The sequence below is a fragment of the Crocuta crocuta genome, unplaced genomic scaffold (assembly GCF_008692635.1).
Source record: "Crocuta crocuta isolate KB4526 unplaced genomic scaffold, BGI_CrCroc_1.0 scaffold216, whole genome shotgun sequence".
NCBI lineage: Eukaryota > Metazoa > Chordata > Mammalia > Carnivora > Hyaenidae > Crocuta > Crocuta crocuta.
Window position 1 is genome coordinate 1,646,444 of NW_027531504.1, and position 24,375 is coordinate 1,670,818.

Here is a 24,375-nt window from a genome sequence, read left to right on the forward strand (position 1 = left end):
CCAACAGACACATGAAACGATGCTCAGCATCCCTCCTCATCAGGGAAATACAAATCAAAACCACACTGAGATACCACCTCACGCTGGTCAAAGTGGCTAAAATGAGCAAATTAGAGAACTCTAGATGCTGGCGAGGATGTGGAGGAACGGGCACCCTCCTACACTGTTGGTGGGAAAGCACAAATTTAACTTTCGCGTATCTTCTTTTACAAGGTGTAATTCAGTTAATTACGCTTTTTCATTGAAAGTTCATCTGAAATGTGTAGAATACTGAATATGAAGCAGATCATAGTGAGTATTCAAAAAGATATTATCAATGAGAATGATTAAGAGACACCTCCATGCATCAGCCAGTTTATTCACTATATGAGAAATAGGTCAACATTACCATGTTATTCTAAACACAGCCATTAAAATCCCAAGGAGGGAAATTTTCACATATTACTGTTATTCACTGTATAATTTTAGCTAGAAGATCATTCTTTCCTGGAGCCTGTGTAAATCAATTGTAACAAACTGCAATTATCACTCTGGCAACTGACTGCTTTGTGGCAGATTTAAATTCCATTTTGCAAGAGAGCCAAAAACTCTCCTTTGCCTCCTAAGCTCCAAAGCCAGAAAGCAGCTGAAAGATGGTCACTGCTTTGTTCTGAATGGAGCTAATTACAGAGACGTCTGCAGCAAGATGGGCGCTCTGCAGTCAGTGTGTAAATAGGGACAATTAAAGCTCATTTCAAGAGACATCGCTTCTAAAAAAAGAAACAGAATTTCAGATTTTAATTACTCACATAGGAATTGTTACATTAAACAGAACCTGACCATTTTTCTTCCTCACAATTTAGTTCAACTAACATGACAATTCTCTGTCATAAGAATGCTCTAATTTTAACATTGCTACACAGATGGGTTGGTAAGAATAGGAAGTTTATTCCTCCCTTCTTTCCTCACTAGATTTATTTTAATCCTACATCACACTCAGTTTAAAATAATTTGCATAATATTGAAATATGTATTTTGTTCCTACATCTTTTTAGAATCATTATTTTTTAATTTTTAAAATTCAGCTATTCAGAGGCACCTGGGTGGCTCAGTCAGTTAAGCATCTGACCCTTGCTTTTGACCCAGGTCATGATCTCACGGTTCCTGGGATTCTTCCCTGTATTGGACTTCCTGCTGACAGCACAGACCCTGCTTTCCCTCCTTCTCTCTCTGCACCCCTCACTCTCCACCAGAATAAATAAATAAACCTAAAAAATTCAGCTACTCTACCATTTATTAATCCCTACGTATATTTTCCAAGCATTCAAAATTTTGGAAATATTTTCTGGCTTAATCCTCCTATCTACTTTATGAGTGCTATTCTTATTTTATAGTAGAGGAAATTGAGGTGTGGTTACTTGAACAAAGTCACATAGCTAGTAAGAGGTTGAGCTGTGATTAAATCCAGCTTTCAGAGATCTTTCCAACAGCAGAATTTAAAAAGCCATACCAATGTCTGCTCCGGGGAACGTGGCATGAGACAATATGAAGTAGTTTAGGAACCACGGTAGAAATTTGGCTGTGTGTGTGTGTGTGTGTGTGTGTGTGTGTGTGTGTGTTTATGTCTTTCCTTCTGGAGTATGCAAGGTTATGGGGTCAGAGCTGCAAAGGGGTAGAGGTGACAGATGAGGCAGCTTGTGCTCTTGGCAGTTTTTAGGTTATGTTTTCAAGATCTGTTAAGCTCATTGAAAGAGGACTGCTTTGAGATGCTCATTCTTTTTTCTCATTTACTTTTATTCTATGCCCGTGTTCTAAATCTGCCCTTGTATTATTATTTCATTGATTTTCTCCTATTATGAGATTATTTAGGCCCCTGGGTGGCTCAGTCGGTTGAGCTTCCGACTTCGGCTCAGGTCATGATCTCACAGTTGGTGAGTTCGAGCCCCACGTGGGCTCTTGCTGGTAGCCAGCTCAGAGCCTGGAGCCTGCTTCGGATTCTGTGTCTCCCTCTCTCTCTGACCCTCTCCTGCTCACGCTGTCTCTCTCTCTCTCTCTCTCAAAAATAAATAAAACATTAAAAAAATTTTTTTAAAAAGAGTATTTATCTACATAACACAAGTTAGTGATTTTATTTTAGTGATTCATTATATATTGTTTTAGACTCTTATTTTTTTTCCCAGAATGAAACAACTCTGCTCAGTTGGAATCACCTGTCCTCCTTGAATGATTCATTTAGTGGGAAAAACAAAACCATGTGCCACAATGTTCTCTAACCCACAAAATCTCTCTGAAAAGGAAAAATTTAATCATCTTATTATTGTTCATTGAAAACCAATCAGTGTTTCTTGTTCCTTTTTTATAGACAGATCCTGTTTAGCCATACCTCGAGTTCTGTGTAGCATATAGGCTTGAGATTTTAAAATAAAATGGGATACAGGAGGGGTAGGCAGGTGCTAAAGAAAAAAATAGAGGCAGGGAGTTTTATTTGCAATTTAATTGTCTCAGACTTTCTCTCTCTCTTTTTCTGGAAGGACAGTATTGCAGGTTGGGTTGCCCAGTGAAATACACTCTGAGGAGGAGATTCTCACACATCACATTTACTGGGGAGTACTTTCAGGTCAACACCTAAAAGGGAAGGGAAGGAAGCAGAAGGGATAGTTGGGGTGTGATGATATCACAACTGACATCTCAGCTGATCCCACAGGGAGCTCTGGAGCCTTGATGGCCCTTCAGAAAGGTCCCAAATTAAGGAGAGGGATGAGCCATTGACTGCAGGCTGTCCCCATAAGTGAAATGGGTCTTTTCAAAGGAAGGCAATTCAGAATTCAGGAACTTCAAAACCCAGCTAGGACTAAGATAGTGAACCTGCCAGCCCTCTAGGCTGCTGGAGGAGGGCTTCAGTCCCGAAACACTGCAGTGAATCTGGGTGACACACCACAGCATCAACAATAGGAAATATTTTTGTTTTCTTAATTATGAAATACTTCAGATATACAAATAGAGAATAATATAACACCCACAAACCCATAGTCCAGTTTAAAAAATAAAATGTTACAAATCAAGCTGAATTATATCCAGCGTAACATTACCGAATCCCATTTCCTTGCCTCCATCAAGAGGCAATCACCATTCTAAACCAGACATTTCTCTTTTTTGAGTAAGTGACCAATTGTCTTGGTTTACCTGGAACTAGGGAGGTGGTCCCCAAAATATAAAACTTTCAGTAATAAAACAGTGAACGTTCCAGGCAAGTCAGGACAATGGGTCACCCTAACAGACATATTTTATGATTATATATAAATAATCATATATATATATAAATTCACAAATAACATGTATTAGATTCCATGTTTAAAGTTTATGTAAATGAGATCATGCTATATTATCATTCTACAACTTGTTTTTAAAGTGAAATATAATATTTGTAAGATTGAATCATGGGATAATTATAACTCAAGTTCATTCATTTTCACAGCTCCAGAAGATTCCACTGTTTGGATACACCATAATTTATTTATTCATTCTGCTGTTGATGGGAAATTTTTATTGTTCCTAGCTGTTCATTTCAGCTGTTCACAGTAATGCTGCAATTGGCATTATTGTATGTATGTATCTCCATGCACATATCTGAGAGTTTTTCTATGTAGACATGGAACTGCTAGAATGTCTTGCATACACATCTTCACCTTTACTAGATAACCAGAAAATTGCTCTCCAAAGTGATTGCACTGAACTTCCTCCCCACTAGCCATATTTGAGGGTTATTGTTGCCACACATCTTCACTAAAGTCTGCTATTACCAGCTTTTGAAAATGTTGAAATCTAAGTGATATAAATTTCTTATTTTCTTTTTAACAAAAAATCTGGATTGTTCTCTACATTTTTATGTACGTTAAATGTAAGTATCATCAGATTTTGATTCTATTGGATAAAGATATCATTCTCACTGTGAACTCTGGAGGGTGTACTCCAGTTCTAATCAGTTTTTGAACACCCAGAAACCATTACAATGCTTGTCACAAAGCAATCACTCGGTGCATGCTTGTTGACTTAATGATCAAATTCATCAAGTGTTCTATTTCTTGCTGTTATATTCCTTATATCTATGGAGAACCTAATAGTCATTCACTCAACAAATGTTCATCAACTACCTATCAGGTTCCAAGTGTGGGAATATAGCAGTGAACAAAAAGGACAAAACTCCCTGTCCTCATGAGGGTTTCACATTCTAGTGTCACGTACTTAACTCTAAGCTTCAGAAGATCCAGCAGGTCTGTTAGGCACAGTGAGGTCAGAGCAGGCTGCATGAAGGAGATGAAGTTTAAGCTAGCCTCGGAGGATGGTGCACTTAAGATATCTCAGGGGAAACTGCAAGGGCACTGAGGTGGAAGGGAGTGGGATGATGTGTAATATGAAAAGAAGACTGGCAGGTGAGTGGAGGGGTTCAAAGTTGGAACCAGAGAGTAGATCCAACAAAGGGCCACAGAAGGAAATTTTAAAATTCATACTTGAGGAATAAAAAACAATGACTCAAAGTTTTGGAACAAGGAAGCAACATGGCAAAAGACCTGTTTGAGGAAGATAGGTCTGGTTGTCACCTGCAACAGCAGAACATGTTTAGTGTGAAAAGTCTGGAGACTGAGGATTGACTAGGGTCTGCTGCAAAAATCCAGAAACCTGGGAGTCTTCTAGATTCTCCCTACCACCCCTCTCTAACACACACACACACACACACACACACACACACACACCTGTAATCCAGGGAGTAGCCAAGTTTCTTTAAACCTGGGAGTCTTCTAGATTCTCCCTACCACCCCTCCCTAACACACACACACACACACACACACACACACACACCTGTAATCCAGGGAGTAGCCAAGTTTCTTTAATCCTGTCTCTTTAGTAGCTTCTGGAGTCACAATGCTGGAGGATGGTTTCCCTAAAAGGCAAACCCAATCATGTTACTTCTCTGTTTCACATCCATCAGCTGCCTCCATACACCTTACCAGGCTCTAAAACATGATCCACAAAGGCCAACATGACCTAGCTTTGTGCACCTGTTCCCATGCCCTCAGAGCTCTTGTGTTATATACCCTGATTGATGTTTCACATTTCCATAACTCAGCATCCTTCCACTCCTTCTACTCAATACGTGTTTCTCCAAATATTTGGAAACTCGTTCTCTTCAAGTTCCAGCTACTGTATTAGTTTCTTAGAGAAGCCTTCTCAGGATACTCATTCTCAATGAACACCTTCATACACTCATCACATTGTGTTTGCAGTTATAAATTTGTCTTCACTGTAAGAGTGAGATTTTGACAACACAATCTGTGCTAAACCATGGACACAGCTAACTTTCATTAGATGCAAACTCCATGAGGAGTCAACCTATACCTATTTTGCTCCCCATTATTCAAAGATGAATACATATAGACAATCAATCTTTGTTTAATCAATCTTTGTTTCTATCTACATGGAAGATAGAAAGTACTTAATAAACATTGAATGAATGAGTTGTAAGTGTTGTCATTTAACTTCAAATAAAGGCAGCCAGAGGCTATGACCTTGAGATTTAAAACCACAAGTGAGTACAAAGTGAACAACCATGTTTATGTACTTTGTGGACACTACAGATCTCTTTTGAGGCCAAATATCATTACATGGAGTGCATTTCTGCAACTTCAGAAATATTAGAATAGCCTAAAAAATGACTCTGATTGTCTTCCTTGAAAATCCCAGCACAATGCCCAGCTCATAGCAGGTCCTCACTTGAATGAATGGATGAATGAATGAATACATGAGTGGCTCATTCTTAATTTCTATTATAAGTATCAAAGATGGCAACCATACAAAATTAGGAAAAAAACAACTGTACTGTATTTATAATCTTTATTCTTGAGGATTGTTTCACTTTGTATCTTGATTTTGTTTGAAAAGAGTCCAAGCATGTCCTTCCTGTTTCTGACATTTTTATAGCTGTCAATAAATTACCTTAACTCTTTTTTTCCTTCAGTAACTTTCCTTTTGCTTCCCAAATGAAAGGCCAAATTCTTCAGCCAGGACTTTAAGGATTTACAGTGGTGACTCTATTCTCCACTGTTCCTCTGAAAACACCTTACACTGCAGCCCAAGGGAACTCTCTGCTATTTCCATACATGCTCCAGGATTTCCACCTGTGCCTTTGCTCACATAGATGCTCCAGCCGGAATGCCCTTTCCTGCTGGCTGTGTCATAGGCGTGGCAGGATTCACAGCTTCAACCATGGTTCAAGACAGGCTCCACCACTTATCGTTATATGACTTGGAGTTACTTGTGCTGGTGGTCTGGCTGTTTGTTCTCAGACACACCCCTTTCTCTTCCCCTGCTCCCCTCTGAGCCCTATAGGGTGTCTTTTCCAGATCCAGGGTCAGCCAAAGGAAGGCACCAGTGGGCCACCAGAGGACAGGAAAAGGGTTCAGAAGCGGGAGTGTTTCTTCTCTCTGGCTGCCTTGGGCAGCATCTCTGGCAGCAGCTACATCTCCTCCTTGGCTCCAGCTACTGCCAGACAGGCCTGCTGTGATTTTAGCTTCCTGGATAGAAAGAGAGGGAAGGAATCCCAAGGATCTCACTTGAGCCCTGCGTTCAGCTGTGACTGAAGCAGTAGGACGTACCCTCTGCAGTTCCCATTTATGTGAGCCAATACATTCTCTTTTAAAACTTGAGCCATTTTGGCTTGGGTTTTCCCACTATAAGCAGCAAATAGTCTTTTTAAATGTAATCCCTCGAGGAAGAAGTAACTTATCGCTTATCAAGTACTTAAGAGGAAAAACTATTCTTAAATTGCTGTGACACAGGATAGAAAATACTAGTTGGTGTGTAGGAGTTCAGAAGAGGGAGAGTGACTTCCATCCTGACTGTGGTGGGTAGAGCCAAGGTGTTCAGGTTGAAACGGAAAGCCAAAGCAAGTGTTTTAAGAGTGGTGTGTCATGATTTACGCAGAGCTGTAGGCGGATTACTTTTGGCACAGTATAGACCAGCAGAGCCACTGCACTGCAGAACTCCATTTGGGTGCTCCCTAGAGTTGTATCATGTGCAGCCTTGAGCCACGGAGAGAAGCTGAAGGTATGGTCAAAGAGTTTCTGTCTCCATGAGAGAGGTGCCAGGAATTTGGGCAGTAACAGAAGGCAGTGGATGGATTTAAGACACATTCTAAAATAATTTGAAAGTTTTAATGTGGGGGACAGACGGGGTGTCAACAGAAATAGGGTAGTTGAGAGGAAGAGTAGATTTGGTAGAAATAGAAAGTTACTTTTTAGACAAGAGCTTTTTAAGGCAGTAATGGGAGGAGGCTGACAGCTGCTGACAATGGACCTGGGGCTCAGGGAAGTAGGGCTAAGCATCCAGATCTGGAAATCATTCACACGGAGATGGTACGGGAAAGCACAGTTTGGAAGAAGTTGCCAAGAGAGAAAATATGTGTTAGAAGAGGGCCAAGGAGTAGATGTTCCTTAGGGAGTAGCTACATAGAAAGAGTAGAGGAGCAGCATGAGTCAGAAAACTGGACTAAGGAGTGAGGCATCAGGGAATCATGAGAAAACTCAGAACCATGTCAGGAGGACCAAGGAGGAGTTTCAGAAAGGAGGGGCTGACCATTGCCACACACCCTCCACAGTAATTGCTGAAGCGTTTGTCAATATGAAGCTTCCATCAGCCTGGGTCCCTGAGCACCATGATGAACAGGGCCCCGATGACCCAGATGGACATCTAGCATGGGTGAGAAGTAACTTTTGTTGCTAAAAGCCAAGAAGGGTGTTTTTTCTTTGTTTCTGCAGCAAAGCCCAGCCCATTCTGACCAAAACATGGTGGCCACTTGAGGATGAGGAAATGGGGAGAAAAAGCATAATCAGAGACCTCAGCATGATCGTAGGATTAGGAGGAAAACTAATAAAAGAAACTGAAGATGTAAGAGAGGGTATAGTTGGTCTTGGCTCTTGGGGAGTGTCAAGGGTTGTGTTATTCCTTTGCACACCAGCATACCACAGAACAGCCATGCTGGATATGTGGCCAACACACCAGGTCTTCCCAGGATGCCTACAGGTCCCTTTGGGCTATAGGCCAGCCAGGAAGATGTGGCAAAGGCCCTGAAGTTGTCATTCTGTGATTCACAGCAATGCATTTTACAGAGCAAGTTCCCTCTGTTGTCTGCTAGGGCAAGGCACTGCAATGTCCAATCCAGGAAGCTTCTTCTTGAAACTGTGCTCCTTGAACATGACTGAGGTGGCTGGTGGGAAGCCAGCCTTCTCACATGCAGCTGCTTGGAGAGCTCATCTCTGTTCTGGGTCACGCTTAGGACTGAGGTGGAGCTCATTGGAGGCAATAGGAAGGAATCAGTTCTTAGTATCACAGGAAATACTCTGTAGAGTTAAGAGAAGCCTCTTTGTGTGAGAGACATGTGTTTCTTGATTTTAAGTAATGGCTTACCCAGAAAAAGCTCAGATTCCTTTCTGTTTCCAACCCCTTGTTTAGGACTTGACTCTTATTACTCTATTTTCTGAGTAACAGTTCATGGTAATGACCCTTGTTCTTGAGGCTCAGATACAAATACCAACTTTCCATTTTCTTTTATAGGCTCCTGAACTGAAGCAATGAGAAGACAAGCTGTTCTCATAAGTAAGTGCGGTTACAACTTTTTGTTGTTGTTGTTTTGTTTTGTTTTTAATGAGCGTTATTCTAACCCATTGGATGCATTAGAAAAAAATCTCCTTGATACTCTGTAATGGTTTAAATGGCCTAAGAATTGTCTGTCCTTTAGTGATTTGACAGAATTATAATCTGTAACTCCTTTAAGTGTGATACCTTTTTCACAAAGGGATCTTTTCCTGCCTTTTAAATTTTTTCTAGGATTCATTCAGGCTCTCTAGTGCTTCTAGAGTTCATATTAATCATTTATATTTCACAATAAAGTTTTTCATTTCATAAAAAAAAAAAAGACAAGCAGTTCTTATCAAGGTATTTTATCCCATGGGTAAAATAAATCACAAGGAAAGAATCCATAGTCAAAAAGAACATTACACTTCTTTTTAAACGACTTGAACAAAGATTGTCATCTCCTGGAGAGCAGTAAGTGGTCTTGTCAATGTGTCCCCAGCATATAGCTTAGTATCTGGCATGGAGTACACTCAGAAAAAGTGTTTTCCAGAGGAGTAAATGAATGAATTGGCGTTTTACCAACATTGGTGTTATGTAGATAGCTTAGAACCAATACGATTACAGGTAATATAAGGAATCTGCTGGGCTGGACCTAATGCATTTAGGACCCACTGAAGGGGCCACTGAACTGGGATAATTCATAGACCCAAGGGACACCCAGCTCTACCATTTTTACTTCACTCTGCTGCTCAGTGGTTGGCATTAATTCTGCAGTTAACAGGATCTACCAATAAACTGTCTGACCTGAGTTTCTTCATCTGTTCAATGTGACAACTGAATTAGTTCACAGCAGGACCCTTGTTAATCTCTGTGACACTCTGGAGTATTCTCTGACATCCCCGAAAATACATGTTTTTAAAGAAAAACCTGGATAGTAAGTTGGGAGGTTTCTAACATTCTTCTTCTGTGAAACTGCAACAATCTCTGTTATTAGTTTAATGAAAGAAATCTTAACTTCAAGGCCTCTCTTACTACTGCCCACTTCCCCTCTCCTTTCCCCAAATAAGCAGGTCATGTCTGCAGACTTCTTTCAAACTCTATTCTGACATATTCTCTGGGGAAAAAAAATCTATTTCATAGTAGGAAGGTCAACAACATTAAGCTAGGGATTCCCTATACACATACTGATGCTTATTTCCTTCACTTAAGGGATATTTCCTTCCCTACCTCTCTCCTTCCACAAACGTTTATGGATTAAATACAGGCACTGAATGCAGGAGATCCAACTATGAACAAGTGAGACATGGAGTTCCCATCCTAGGTTTGGTCAGGGATTTAGATAAGTAAATGGGAAATTGGTGTTTGGTGCAATGTATTGACAGGAAAGATATAAGCTGGGAAGAAAACACACTGGAGGAATCCAGCCCAGGTTTGGAGGATCTGAGTTTCTGGGTGAGCTGTGACGTGAAGGTTAACTGTGAGCCAGGTGAAGGATGCGGTCAAGGGAAGGAGGGGGTAGTCAAAAGAATAGTGGCTCCCATCTCCTGCTGGACTATCCTCTGGAGACATGGAACTGTGTTCCCTTCTTAACTTGCCTTCTGAGCTTCACTGATTTCAAAGGCTGTAATTTTCAACAGTGTTGACTTGTTTTAACCTCTAAGGAGACATGGGACTTCATGAGTGTCAAAAATGTTTTTGCTGATGCTTGAGATAAATGGAAATTTCTGCAAATTGTTGTTTAAAAGCACTTACCTTGAGAAGATGTGGAGAAATAGAAACTCTGATGCACTGTTGGTAGGAATGCAAACTGGTGCAGCCACTGTGGAAAACAGTAAGGAGGTTCCTCAAAAAGTTAAAAATAGAACTACTCTATGATCCAGTAATCACACTAATGGGTATTTGCCCAAAGAATATGAGAGAAAACATGAATTCAAAGGGATACATGCATTACTAAGTTTACTGCAGCATTATTTACAATAGGCAAATTATGAAGTACCCCAAGAGTCCATCGATAGATGAATGGATAAATAAGATGTTATGTATATATACAATGGAATATTATTTAGCCATAAGAAAAGAATGAAATCTTGCTATTTACAATGACATGAATGGATCTAGAGGATATAATGCTAAGTGAAATAAGCCAGAGAAAGATAAATACCATATTATTTCACTCATATGTGGAATTTAAGGAAGAAGACAAACAAGCAAAGGAAAAAAGGAAACAGACTCTGAACCATGGAGAACAAACTGACAGTTACTAGCAGGGAGGTGAGTGAGGGGATGGGTGAAATATGTAAAGGGAATTAAGAGTACACTCATCATGATGACCACCGAGTAATGTGTAGAAATGTTGAATCACTATATTGTACATCTGAAATGAAGATAAAACTGTATGTTAATTACACTGGAATTATAAGAAAAATAAATAAGGAACTTGCCTTCATTTTACCTCAGTGCTTGGGGTTAAAATTTAAAATGTCATGTTCCACTCCTTTTCCAATAAACACCACAGGTTGGCCTGTTCTTTCACAGCTATTTATCGCATTCCAGAAAACCCAGTACAGTGCAATGAATCACAGAGGAGATCTATATGACACAACTTTGTATCATATGTTGTGAGAGAGATCTATTTATTCCTTTTGGAAGAAAGGTTGTGTGAGATAGATCTATTTATTCCTTTTGGAAGAAGGATATGAACCCTGTTCATTCAGAGGACAATCACTTATTCTTAAATGTTGGATTTTTTTTTTTAAATGAAGTTGCTAAAGCCATCTACAATGTAGTATCTTCTACCAATATCTACTTCCATTGTACTGTCAGGAAATTGATTTTAATTGCTCATTTTAGTATTTTGTGCTAGATTTATTCTTTTATTCATTCATTCAGCAAACATTGCAGAGCACCTCACATTGTCCTACATCCAATGTATTGAACATAGTCAAGAAGTTTATGAATATTAAACTAAAAACATATTAATTTTTGAACCTATTCAAGCTTAGAATACTTAAAGAGTAATTCAAAAACAGTTATATCAATACTTTTCTCAGAAATAAAAAAAAGCAGGATGTGGATTTTTAAAAGATGCCACTTAAGTCCTTCTTTCTTTATCACATTAACATAAAGAACAAATCAAATTTGGGGAAAAGTGTAAATAGGTAAAAATAAATTTATCCTTCAAATAAAATTCAGTTAATTCTAGTAGGTATTTTTAATATTTACTGTCAATTTTCTTGAGCCTTAGGTTCTTCCACTACAAAAAGAGAGTTCATTAATAATGTACTAACAAATATGTACTGAATGCCTACTATATGCCTGGTGCTGGTTTAGGCTTTGGGAACACAGTGGTAAACAAAACACGCAATCCTGTGTTTATGGTGCTAATATTCTCATGCAGATAATACTAATCTCATAGGATTGTTCAGAAGATTGGCTATTAGTGTAATTAACTGTTTTGTGAGTTGCAAAGTGCTTTGTAAATCCAAGACTCTAGAATGTGATAACTGCCTTATTCTTCATTCTAGTTCCACAACTCAGTAGGTGCTTTGAGTAGATGCAAGTGTATCAACACTATCACATTTGACCACTAGAGGTCCTCCACAAACGTATCCAACATTAATCCATTCTGTGTATTATATTCACTCATTCCAGTATGATAATGTACCAAAAGTCATTTAAGAAAGTTGGTCATATTAAACAAAATGTATTATATGAAACACTAAGAAACTATCCACAAGAGGTTAATTATATTAACCCAGGTATCACATACATGCAATAAGAACTGTGGATCCCTGGCTGAAAGCTGTAAATTAAGAAATACCATATATTGTTTTATCACAGCAGTCTCGCAAAACAAACCACTTAATCACCATATATACTTCTTTTAAGACAAAGCAATGTCTACCTCCTTTTTAATGGCTATATGGTACTCTATTTTATGGCTATACCATTACTAGCACGTGCTACAGTTAATAACCTTATTGCTAAACCTATGCATGTATTATTTCTTCAAGATCAAGTATTGTGGGGGTGCCTGGGTGGCTCAGTCAGTTAAGCATCCAACTTCGGCTCAGGTCATGATCTCACGGCTTGTGGGTTCGAGCCCCACATGGGGCTCTGTGTTGACAGCTAGCTCAGAGCCTGGAGACTATCTTTGGATTCTGTGACTCCCTCTCTCTCTGACCCTCCCCTGCTCACGCTGTCTCTTTTTCTCTCAAAAAATAAATAAAACATAACAAAAAAGATCAAGTATTGTGTTTTTGCCAGAATAAAACAGTGTATTTATAGGAAAACAACTACAAAATATGAACTCACATTTTCAAATTTACTGGTAATTGTTTAGTGTTTTCCTAAATATTCCCCCAAATTTTGTAACCTCATGAATTTAATTTTAAATTTTTACACACACATTTTCCTCACAGTTAGGAAAATATAAGCATTTTGTCTAAGTGGTGTTTTTTTGTTTTCTTTTTTGGAACACCACAAGAAATAAATATTGAATACACATTGAACTGCCTTTTTAATTGCTTTGATCATGAATATACAAAAACATGAGTATTTCAAGACTATTCTCACTGTGTCTGAGTACATAATTAAAACAGAATTCCAGGAACTGGAAATTCCTTCTTCAGTACCCTTCCATTAACACAATACTTGTGTAATCTATAGAACTGTGCTTTGATAACTGATAAATCATTTCTATTATCTCAGTGATTATTAAATATGAGTTTAGCCTCAATGAGACGAACTTCTAAGAGATACAGCAACTTAGGAAACAAATATTGCTATTTAGTGGCAGAATCTTATAATCTCCTGGGAGTAGTGAAATGAATTTCACATGTATAAAAAGGGCAGTTTAAGTAGCAATAAAATCAAAACTATTCTCAAATTATGAGTCCTTAGTATATGTAATTTCTCACATAAACCAAGTGATCAAAACGCATTCACAACACACAAAAAAGCAAATGGAGAACTCAGTGTACATGCTTAAATTTTAATACTTGAGAAAATGTAAGTTAAAATCTGATACAAGAAAATACGCACAAATTTGGATTCAAATGGAGTCGGTATATGAACCTGGATGTACGAATGTATCATAACCACTTATTACTGACGGCTTTTAAAGGACTAATAGATTTCAAAATCTGGTAGAGATAAATAGATTAGAGAAGGAACAGTAGTTTTTCCCTTACCCATTAACAACTGTAAACTTAGTATGGAGAGGAAAGTTAGAGGTCACCTAATTTAGCAAGGTATTTTGAAGACATAAATCTTAAACTGCTATAAGCCCAAACAACCTAAAAATGATCAGCATTTCATTCTCCTTTGAAGATCAGTTTGATGTGTCAATCATGTTAGCAAATTGTAGCAAAGAAAAATAAAAACTCATTCCATTCTTTTTTGAAAATACATGCTATTTCTTCTGCCAGGTACTTTAGCAATTTAAGCTTAATACTCATTTTGTTAAATATGAAACATGGAAAATCTTTTAAAACCTTGCACTATGAGTAAGAAGAAATGAAAACTTTCCAACTTCAATAATGCATTTTAAAAATTGTGAAAATGATTAGAAACATCAGCTCTTTAAGAGCATATCAAAATGTATTTGAAGAAATACAAATGTATCTTTCAGCTGTTGCTTATTTTAAAAAATCTTTATCTTGCAAGGGTAAGCTATATATAAATAAAAATTCATCCAACATGAATATAATTGGAAAAATTCCCTACTGATGACTAATAGGGCCATTTATAAATTAACTTCCAATTTAACAACAACAACAAAATTCTTGGAATCTGTGCCAGATGCCTGCAGGATACTTTTATTCCTGATTACTCTCAACACAAAAGTTACTGCTTACATACTATAAAATTTACTTGGATTCATAGGTTTGTTGTAGTGTCATATTTTTTTAAGTTCTAGAAGTTACTGGTACAGAAGAATTATTTGATCTTATGGGGGAATAAACTCCTTCTTGAAGGTAAAATTCTTCCTCTACGAAAGATACCTTAAAGATTTCTGATCACTAAAAATGTAAAGCTTTCAGTACTTCTTGAACTTGATTTCTCTTTCCAAAGACATAAATATTCTCTCTCAATGCCCAGAGCAACAGAAGTAAACCAAATATTTGGTGACTGTCTCTTGTAAGAAGAGAAGCACCAATTATTCCAAAAATGAGCTCATATATCTCTGATTTTAACTGTATTCTCTAGACAAAAGGTCACTTCATTTTATACAAAGTTTTCTTGCTTTATAAAATGTAGAATGTTAGTAGTCAACTTAAGATGCTTATTTTATAATTGCACACTTGTATAAACCATTATTTTTCTTCAGACAACACATTCTACTTTAAAATAGGGAAACACAAACCACAATACTGAATACAATAACCTATGGTAACTGATAATACTATAAAGTTAATAAGCATACCCCCAAACTTCTGAAAGTATATTAATACTTTTTTAAATAGTCATAATCCCTTAAAAAACAAATTACTTTACATTTATCTTAGATCAATGGAACCTATGCAGTCATTATATGATGTGGATATGCTCCTTGGAGAATCTGCCTACAGAGTCCAAAATGCTGCATATATATTGTCCACTTGCCATTGAAAAACTGAAAGCAGCATGACATTTAAAAAAAATTAATGTAATTGGAAGGATCTAATTAAAACTGGCACTGAGCTATCTAAGGAAAAATAACAATCGCATGATAGAATTTTTATATAGCACCACCATAAGGTTCTTTAATAACACCTTAATTTTAAGGCTATTAAAACATAATTCCAATGTAAAAACATTATATTAAAAGTTTATATTAAAGTAAAAATTTGTATCTGCAGTCATAGGAAACTATATTAAAAATATTTTTAATATGCTAAAAGTTACGAAATCAGTTTCCCCTTTTGCATTGCACAATATTCATCTAAAAGAGGTGTACATTTTATAATGTCTTTTTTTTTTTTACCAAATTTCAGTTTATATTTCAATATCTTGTTTTTTTACCAAAAATATTACAAATTTGTTACCAAAAATATAACAAAACATTAACCAATATTAAAATAAGCCAGTTAAACTCAGTTCCTTCTGATTTGGAAAGCTTAAAAAATCTTAACCGGATTCTTACAACCCTAGAGTAACGTCCAGCTAATCAGCAGCAGCCACTGGTACTTAGTATTTATTGTTCAATCAGGCAATCCTGATCAAACATTAAATTAGGTGCCTTTTGTAATACAAATGCCAAACCGTTGCTATTTTTTAAGAGGCAATAACTAATATTTAGAGCACCACTGTTGCTATTAGCCGGTATGTAACCTCCATATTTAACATACATTAAAAAATATAGCAACTATCCTATAACTCTAGTAGTGTTATTTAACTCTACATTTCCCCTAAAGGGCATATATTAACAAAGATGCTATGAATTGAAAATCACGTAAGTGTCTATTATTAATAAGAACCTTATAGCAATTTTACAACAGTCTGCCTGAAAAGGGTACCTTCTGGTGAATTCAGAAATGTGAATTGTGATGCACTCTCCACCTCCACCCCAGTCTCCAACCTCTATCTTACTGTGACTAATGTCTGAATCTATTTTGACAAACAAGAGAAATTTTTAAGATGTGACGCTAATACATTCACTCTCTTTACTGTTTTATTAAAATGACACATTTGTATTTACTTTCTAGGTTTCTTACTTCCAGTCATAACAAAATAATGGTCATCATCTTCCTTCTTCCTTGCAGTAAGTTTTTGATCTCCTCCAACTGCTTCCTTACCAGACGAGGGTGGTTTCCTGGTTGAAGCTGGGGCTTTGGTACTTTTTGGAGGCCCTTTAGCTAAATACTGGCCCTGAGTGGTACTCTGTGCTGACTTTGGTACAGTCCGTGTCTTGACAGAGGACTGGGGAAGACTCATGATGGACAGCGGGGTACGGGCAGAGGACTTCGAGGAGCTGGGTCCTGTCTTCTGGGATGTACTTTTATTTTGAGGCTGCGTTTTGGCAACTGAAGCCATGTTCTTATCTTTTGATTCCTGTGCAGCTTTTGCAGGCACAACTGAGGATACCGAGAGTGGCTGGTTTAAATTCAAGGCTGACTTAAGTTTCTGTGCTGGCATTGCCCTTGCTTGTGGGGCTCCATCAGATGGCTGAGACCGTGTTCCTAGACCTGCGGTCATTTTTTCAGGGGAACGTATAGAAGGGGAAGGTTTAGGCCTTACATGGATATTTGCTTTAGGGAGCTTTGGACACTTTGATGATGAATCTGAATGTGCAGCTGAGTGAGATCCTGCATTATCCCTGGAAGATACAGGAGTGTGTTTCAAATGCTTTGGTTCAGTTTTTCCAGAAGATTTATTTGGCAAAAGTGCAGACTTAGGCACATCTCTAGGCTTCTGGGCTGTAGTAAGCTTGGCCTTAGGAGTACTGGGTGATAAGATACATTTAGATGCAGTTCTGGATGAAGCTGGTGAAGAAGTACTTTTACCTACTGGATTTAAAGAAGGAAGTGAAGATGATGCATTGTTTGAAGGTGTCAGTGGTTTCCTTGCTATGTCTTTTGAAGATTTGAGCTTAAGATGAGAAGACACTGCTGGAGAATTTGGCAATTTAGGACGGACTGACATGGAGCCCAGATTCCCTCCCTTCAGGGAAGATTCTGGTGGCAGTTCAGCCGGTGGACGTGCCTGCTTTTCTTTGCTCCTTGGTATACCCATTGGCGTGCCAGGTTTTGGTTTTTGTTTCTGAAACATGCTAACTGCTGACAAAGGATTCATTTCAGGAGGCTGAGGTGTTTTGGCAGACGGATCAGGTACACTTTCATTAGAAACTCCTTTCTGAAAAGCTAGAATTTTTTGTTCTAGTGTAGCAAACTGCAATATTCGACAGGGATCATATTTAAGCAAAAATCCTTGAAGGGTATCCCAGCCTCCACCAACACGGACCATGACGTGTTTTCCATGAAGCATCTTTTCCCCAAAAGAAAGTAAAAAATAAAGCTGTAAAACTGAAACGATCAGTTTCAATTCATTAGCAGTCACAATTTGTGATGTCTGTGATCTATGAAATTCAGAATACTTGCCAACAGCTTCACTATAAATTGACAATCTATTCCTTATATTTTTAAAATAATCAATTTAATTCATATTGAATTCATGCAACAATATACATCTTCCAATTAGTGAGAAAAGTATTTGCACATAACTTGCATCTAAAAATCCAAATTACAAACATATACAATTACAAGGGCAATATTGTTCAATAAAGAATGAAATACTGAAGGAAGAAAAGAGAGAAGAAAGATGGAGGGAGAAGAAGAAAAGGAGAAATGAGGACTTACAGAAAGTATGCATCATAATAAGAAATAATTACGGAAGAAAGATAAAAATGACTAAAACTTGTATTTTACAATTTATTTTTTAAATTTTATAATGTTATTTATTTTTGAGAGAGAGAGAGAGAACAAGCAGGAGAGGGGCGAAGAGAGAGGGAGACACAGAATCCAAAGCAGGCTGTCAGCACAGAGCCCAATGCCAGGCTGAACCTCATGAACTACAAGATCAGGACCTGAGGTGAAGTTGGATGCTTAACCAACTGAATCACCCAGGTGCCCCACGTACTTTACAATTTAAATAAATTACTTTCATATATATTTTAGCAATTTAATCTTTCAAAAACTTTGATACAATTTATTATTTATTTCTTCTTTGCAGACAAGAAAATTTTGGCTCTGAGAGATTGAGGAAATGGTCTCAAATCACACAGCTTGGCCTGGCCTCAAACATTCCAGGCTGCCCAACCCAAATGGTGTTTTTGTGCAGACAAGATGCATCCTGGGTCTGCTAGCACGGCCCCAGAGGATTTTCAGGCCCCTATCCATTCAGCAGGCAAATCTGCTCAATTGTATGAGACTGCCCTGCAAATTTTAACTTTAAATCCCATGCTCTGTGTACCATGACCATATCAGACTGCCTTTAAAAAAGAAAGCTAATTAAAAAATGGAAAGTGCTTGGATGTGTTTCTATGTGAGTTGGGTAGGGTGTGGGAGGTATTGAAAATATATGAAATAACCAAGAATATGGATGGTGAAATTACCTTTTAAATACTTTTATCTTATATTCCTAAATTGGGAATAAAAGAGGTCTAGTATCAGAAGTAGACAGAATGCTCAACAGGTAAAACTTCTATCTCTTTACCAATAAAGGGGATGGTCAATCACCTTGGACTTGGATTGCAGACGGGGCAAAGGAAGGGAATGAAGATGTGTATCAGGATGGCGGTGTATGCACTGATGCAATGTCAATGCAAAAAGGTTTTATACTTAAAATCCAATCTATACATTATTATAAAGTTCAGTGTTTCTCCTTCCTTTTCTTGTTACAGATATCAAATCTTACTAGATGTATTGTTTTGCCTTTTTCTTACAATGGTAAAGGATGTCTTTTTAGAAAATACGAAAAATGGAATAAATTACCTGACGTATACAAAGATTTTACCCCCACAATTATATTCAATGTCTTAGCTATCCTGTAGTTAGGAGTTTGTTGTGTTAAAGATGTCTACCCAAACTCATTATACACTCATGAAAACAAGTATTCCGTATTTTTCCTATACAATAAAATTCTTCCATTAATAATACCTTCTATTCTAATTTTTAAAAAGTAATACAGAAGCAAAAGGAATTTGGTAAAGCAATAAATCCAATTTCAAAACAAGATCTGTATGTAAATAGGGTGTAAATGGTGGACTTACTCTTATAAACAGTATTTTATCCCCAAGTCGGTACCGTCCTTCAGATAAGTACTCAATAGAAAATCGATGGGAACAACTACAAGGAGGGTCTTCAGCAATATGTTTAACCTAAGATTAAAAAAAAAACAAAATTTAGTGCTTGTGACAAAAAAATATTTTATTTAACATTAAAATGTAAGGTTATCTGATAGGAAAATCAAACTCAAAGATAAAAATTTAAAGACAGTTGAGCCATTTATCTCTCCTTTACCTGTTGACATATACTGAGATATGGATTTTTTTTAAGTAGGCTCTATACCCAATCTGAGGCTTGAACTCATAATCCCAAGATCAAGAGTCACATGTTCTACCGACTGAGCCAGCCACGCGCCCCCGACAACTGTTAAGATTAGACATTAACTAATCTAATAAAAGCTGATAGTGACAGTCTTTTTTTTTTTCTTTTTTAAAGTAGGCTCCATGCCCAACATGGGGCTTGAACTTAGGACCCTGAAATCAAGAGTCACACGCTCTACTTACTGAGCCCCCGAGGCACCCCAGTGATAAAGTCTTGAGTCTCCCTGTCTCTCCCTCCCGCCCTACCTCTCTCCTTCCCCCTAACTAACTCTCCGCCTAAGTGCAATCAGGATCCTAGTGCATTCACTGACCACTGGAAAAGGTCTACAAATGTGTACAACAGTGAAGTCAATTCAAAACAGATTAGGAAATACATGAGTTCATTATTAAGCTTGAATTGTTTTATGCCCTTGATTAATATATCTGTGTCAATTCAGAGACAGGCCAGTCAGATAAAGCTTAAGTAGGATTTCTCCCTTGTCCCTTAACACCATGCTCAACTAACAGTGGAGGGGAATATCTATATTGTTCCAAAATTACTGTTTGAAATAAGCAGAGGCAAATTTATACCTACTGACCCAAAGAGGGTAAAATTCTAAAGAATTCAATTCAAGAGGCATTTTCCTAAAAGTGATCACTTTGTTTCAATAGTATGCTAAGGAGATGAGAGTTGGAGAGAAATCCCTACCTGTATCCCTCAAGGAGCTTACAGAATTTTTACTTGCAGTAAACATCTAAGAAATTATAAAAACTAGAATATAAAAAGAAATTCAGAAATTTTATATTTGAAACATGGACATTAATAAATTGATTAAAAATTAAAATATTTGCTAAGATATGTTTGGTTGAAAAAAAGTTGCGTATCAGTCATCATGGAAAATATTCTGATTTCCTAAAATTACATTTTTGAAAAAGCAAGGCCATGAATATTTTTCTCAACTACTTGTCACACACAGTATATCTAAACAAACCCATTTAATTGAACTTAGGCATGATGTTAAACCAAAATCTCTTCAGATATGCCCAATTTAGCTGAGCACTAATAGAAATGTATGTCTTTCTTCATTATCTACCCAATGTGAATAGCCACAGGTGGATTCTCCAGGGCCTGAGAAGGGTCCAGAACTTATCTCCCAACATCACTCATTTAACAAAATAATATGATCATAAACAGAAATGATTTTCATAAGCCATTCAATGAAGTTTATCTTGTTCATAGCCTGGTATACGCACACATGTGCACACACATAGTACATGCATAAGATGGCTAAAAATAAAGAGAGTATGGGTAAAGAATTTTCCATTATTAGAACCACTTACACATTAGTTAACCAAGGTAATCTAAAAGGAGGTATTTTTTTCAGTGACTACTTTCTATCCATAAAAGTTTAATAAGCATACAGAATTATAGTAGAATATAGCACCGTAAATAGTGAATCAGATGATAATTATTCCTTATTTTATTTTATTTTTTTTAATAGTATTTTTTTAATGTCTTATTTGTTTCTAGGAGAGAGAGAGAGAGAGAGACAGTGTGAGCAGGGGAGGGTCNTAAATAAACATGACCCCAAGATTTCTATAGATCCCACATGTATAGGTAGACATTGAATATATTCATGTAGCACATATATATTTAGAGAAATGTGTTCCTTTTTAGTTTTTATAAGAATGTGGACATGAAAAGTCAATACTTTCTTAAAAATATTCAAATACCACTTACATTCAGCAGTAAAAAATTAGCATTAATCCACAATCTAAATAAAGGGGTAAGCTTAAAAGAAATGAACTATAGGTAACAAGTGTTCTCTTCTGGTTTCATCTATTGCATAATTAACATTAAAACACTAAGGGAAATAGCTAAAGAAATTAAAATAATCTAAAAAGACACTACTATCGATTATTTCATTATTTTTCTCATAACTTGTCTATATATACTTTTCACAAATATTTTTCTTATTGCTATATAGTCTTCAGAAGGATCTCATATAATGATTATTCTGTTAAGTTAATGATTTCTAATTCACCTAGCCATTGCTCTATTTGAGAATATTTACATTGCTTCCAATTCCTCACCATTATAAATACCACAATAAATACTTTCATGCGTTCTACTTTTTTATCCCCCTCCAATTACTATAAAAAGGAAAGAAGAACATTTTTGTGATTCTTGATATCCATTTGTCAACTTGTTTTTCAAAAGTTTACATCATTTTCCATCACGGTAGCAGTCCTTAAGTATAGTTTTACCAGAATTTACCAGCACCAGATTTCATAATTTTAAAAAATTTTACTAATGAGGCAAATTGTGTATCTTAATTCCTTGATTATCAGCAAGTTTCAACACTGTATTTTCCTCTTATGTGAATAACAGTCTTTGCCCATTTACCTTCTGGAAATGTTTTTCTTATTAAACTGTGGATGATCTTTATATAATAGGGAAATTAACACAATATACTTCCTATTTAGTAAAGAACATTTTGGGGCACCTGGGTGGTTCAGTTAGTTAAGCGTCCAACTCTTGGTTTCAGCTCAGGTCATGATCTTACAATTTGTGAAATCAAGCCCTGAATTTGGCTCAGGGCTAACAACACAGGAGCCTGCTTAGGATTCATTCTCTCTCTCTCTCTCTCTGTCTCAGAATAAATAAACATTTTTTTAAATGTACCAATGTTTTATTTTTTTATTACTATTTTAGATTATGTGAAATTGAAAATGTTTTATTTTTTATATACTGCATTATCACTGTGTCACATATTGACTTTGGCAGTCATCAGACAAATCAATAATATCATGTAGGTAAATACATTTTGGCCTGGTAAAGAGTATTCAGGATGACATTTTCTTAATCTGTCTGGCAAGGAAATCTAAATGTTTTACTATAGATTTTTATTACATTAAACAAAGCAATCAAAGTAACATTTGTAAATGTTTCTTAGTAATGACTTATTCATTTTTCTTAAATAATTGTGTACATTAAGCACTTTCATAAATATTAAAGTCTGAAAGACCATAATTCTAAGCAACAGTGGAAGAACAAAAAATTATTTGCTACTCAGTTCACCTCCATCACTTACTAGACTGTAGTCACTCACCAGCCTGAGCAATTGAAACTCTAACTTCTACATGATGATGAACAGGTCAAGTTAAAAGGCTTTCCAGTTGAGACCTCTCATCTAAAAGTCTGCATACACTCTGTCAGGGGAACATTCACAAAAACCCCATCAATTTGCTTTCAAAGCTTTCCTCCTCCTATATTTTCCAAGTATCAGTGTTCCATTTACATAGAAACCTTGTAAATCACCCTATATTTTCCCTCTCCTTATCAGAATTAGGATTCTTTCAAGTCTACCTCCAAATATGTCCTATAATTGTTCCTTCTGCTTCACCTTTACTAATGCTGCTCAAGTTCAGGTTCTCATCATCTTACACCTGGATTATTACAATAAAACCAATATAACCTCTACATGACCATGAGAGTAATCCCTATCATTTGCATGTCAGATTATAATACTATAATGTTTAAAAAAAGAATTAATACAGTCTTTGGCCTACAGTACCCTTCATGATGGATTCCAGATTATTTGCCTCTCCACTCCTCAACTATACATCCATCCCTTATCTTACACAAGAAACAACAAATCACCTTTAACAGATAGTGCCCTGAACTCACCAGGGAGTAGAAATTAGTACTGGTGTATGTTCTGAATAAGAAACATTTTCTTTTAAAATGAGCATCACCTGTGGCAAACTATGAGACTCTGACACATAACAGTTGAGAGAAAATAGAATGATTACTTACAGCTTCATGCAGCTCTTCATGCTGACAGCATGATTTTGGAATGCTAATGGAATCTTCAGGCCCAGAAGTATTAAGTAAGGTCTCTTCCAGCTCAATTTCTTTCTCAAGTTTTACTAACACTGGTGGCTCTACCCCATATCTGAAAAACAATTAGGAGATCTCATCATTCTACATGATGGAACATCTGGAAAACCTTTTTAATGTCTCACAGATTGCCAAAAATTCAGGATATCATCACATCATACTATATATTTGGATCACTGGATGCTCCCAAATTTCAGCCAGGGATACCGAAAGTCAGTCACCTTTAAAGTCAGCTCGAGAGTTAGGGTGCCTGGGTGGCTCAGTTGGTTAAAGTCAGCTTGAGAATAAAGACGGGACTGAGCCAGGTATGGAGGACACCAAGCCTTCACCTTCTTATCAAATCCTCTTTGAGTCCAGAGGATTTGCCTTGCCTTGAAGTGCTAAGAGTTTTACATGCTCTTACCCTATTCTTAGTCTAAAAACTTTAAGTAACTACTTTTACAGTTTAATATTAAATGACGGCAAAGAATATGGGTGAGTAGATGTTGACACATGACACAGCATACACAAATAGAACAAAGTTAATAAAAAAAAGGAAGAAATAAGAAACTAGGTTATTTCAATCAAGAATTATTTTCTTTTAGGGATGCCTGGTGGTTCCATTAGTTAAGCTTCCAACTCTTCATTTGGGTTCAGGTCATGATCTCACAGTTCATGAATTTGAGCCCTATATTGGGTTCTGCACTGACAGCATGGAGCCTTCTTGGAATTCTCTCCCTCTCTCGCCCTTTGCTCTTTCCCTACTCTCTCTCTCTTTCAAAATAAATAAATAAACATTCTTTTAAAAAAAGAAGTATTT

General features: G+C 36.8%; 1 protein-coding gene across 3 annotated transcripts in view; it reads right to left on the reverse strand.

Moving 5' to 3' along the window:
- Positions 1–2,485: 2,485 nt before the first annotated feature.
- The window catches only part of GAS2L3 (growth arrest specific 2 like 3), a 51,939-nt gene continuing 30,049 nt past the window's right edge, over positions 2,486–24,375 (reverse strand). The window contains exons 7-12 of one of the 3 annotated variants that reach the window (XM_077772216.1): positions 23,493–23,631; positions 19,358–19,465; positions 10,360–10,426; positions 4,837–4,918; positions 4,227–4,280; positions 2,486–2,604 (exon numbers count right to left, since the gene is read on the reverse strand). In XM_077772216.1, the coding sequence (XP_077628342.1) occupies positions 4,271–4,280; positions 4,837–4,918; positions 10,360–10,426; positions 19,358–19,465; positions 23,493–23,631 (406 nt within the window). In that variant the 3' untranslated portion in view covers positions 2,486–2,604; positions 4,227–4,270. Of the gene's footprint in view, positions 2,605–4,226; positions 4,281–4,836; positions 4,919–10,359; positions 10,427–16,248; positions 17,575–19,357; positions 19,466–23,492; positions 23,632–24,375 lie in introns of those variants that run through there. The other 2 variants (XM_077772217.1, XM_077772215.1) reach the window with 2 other exon arrangements.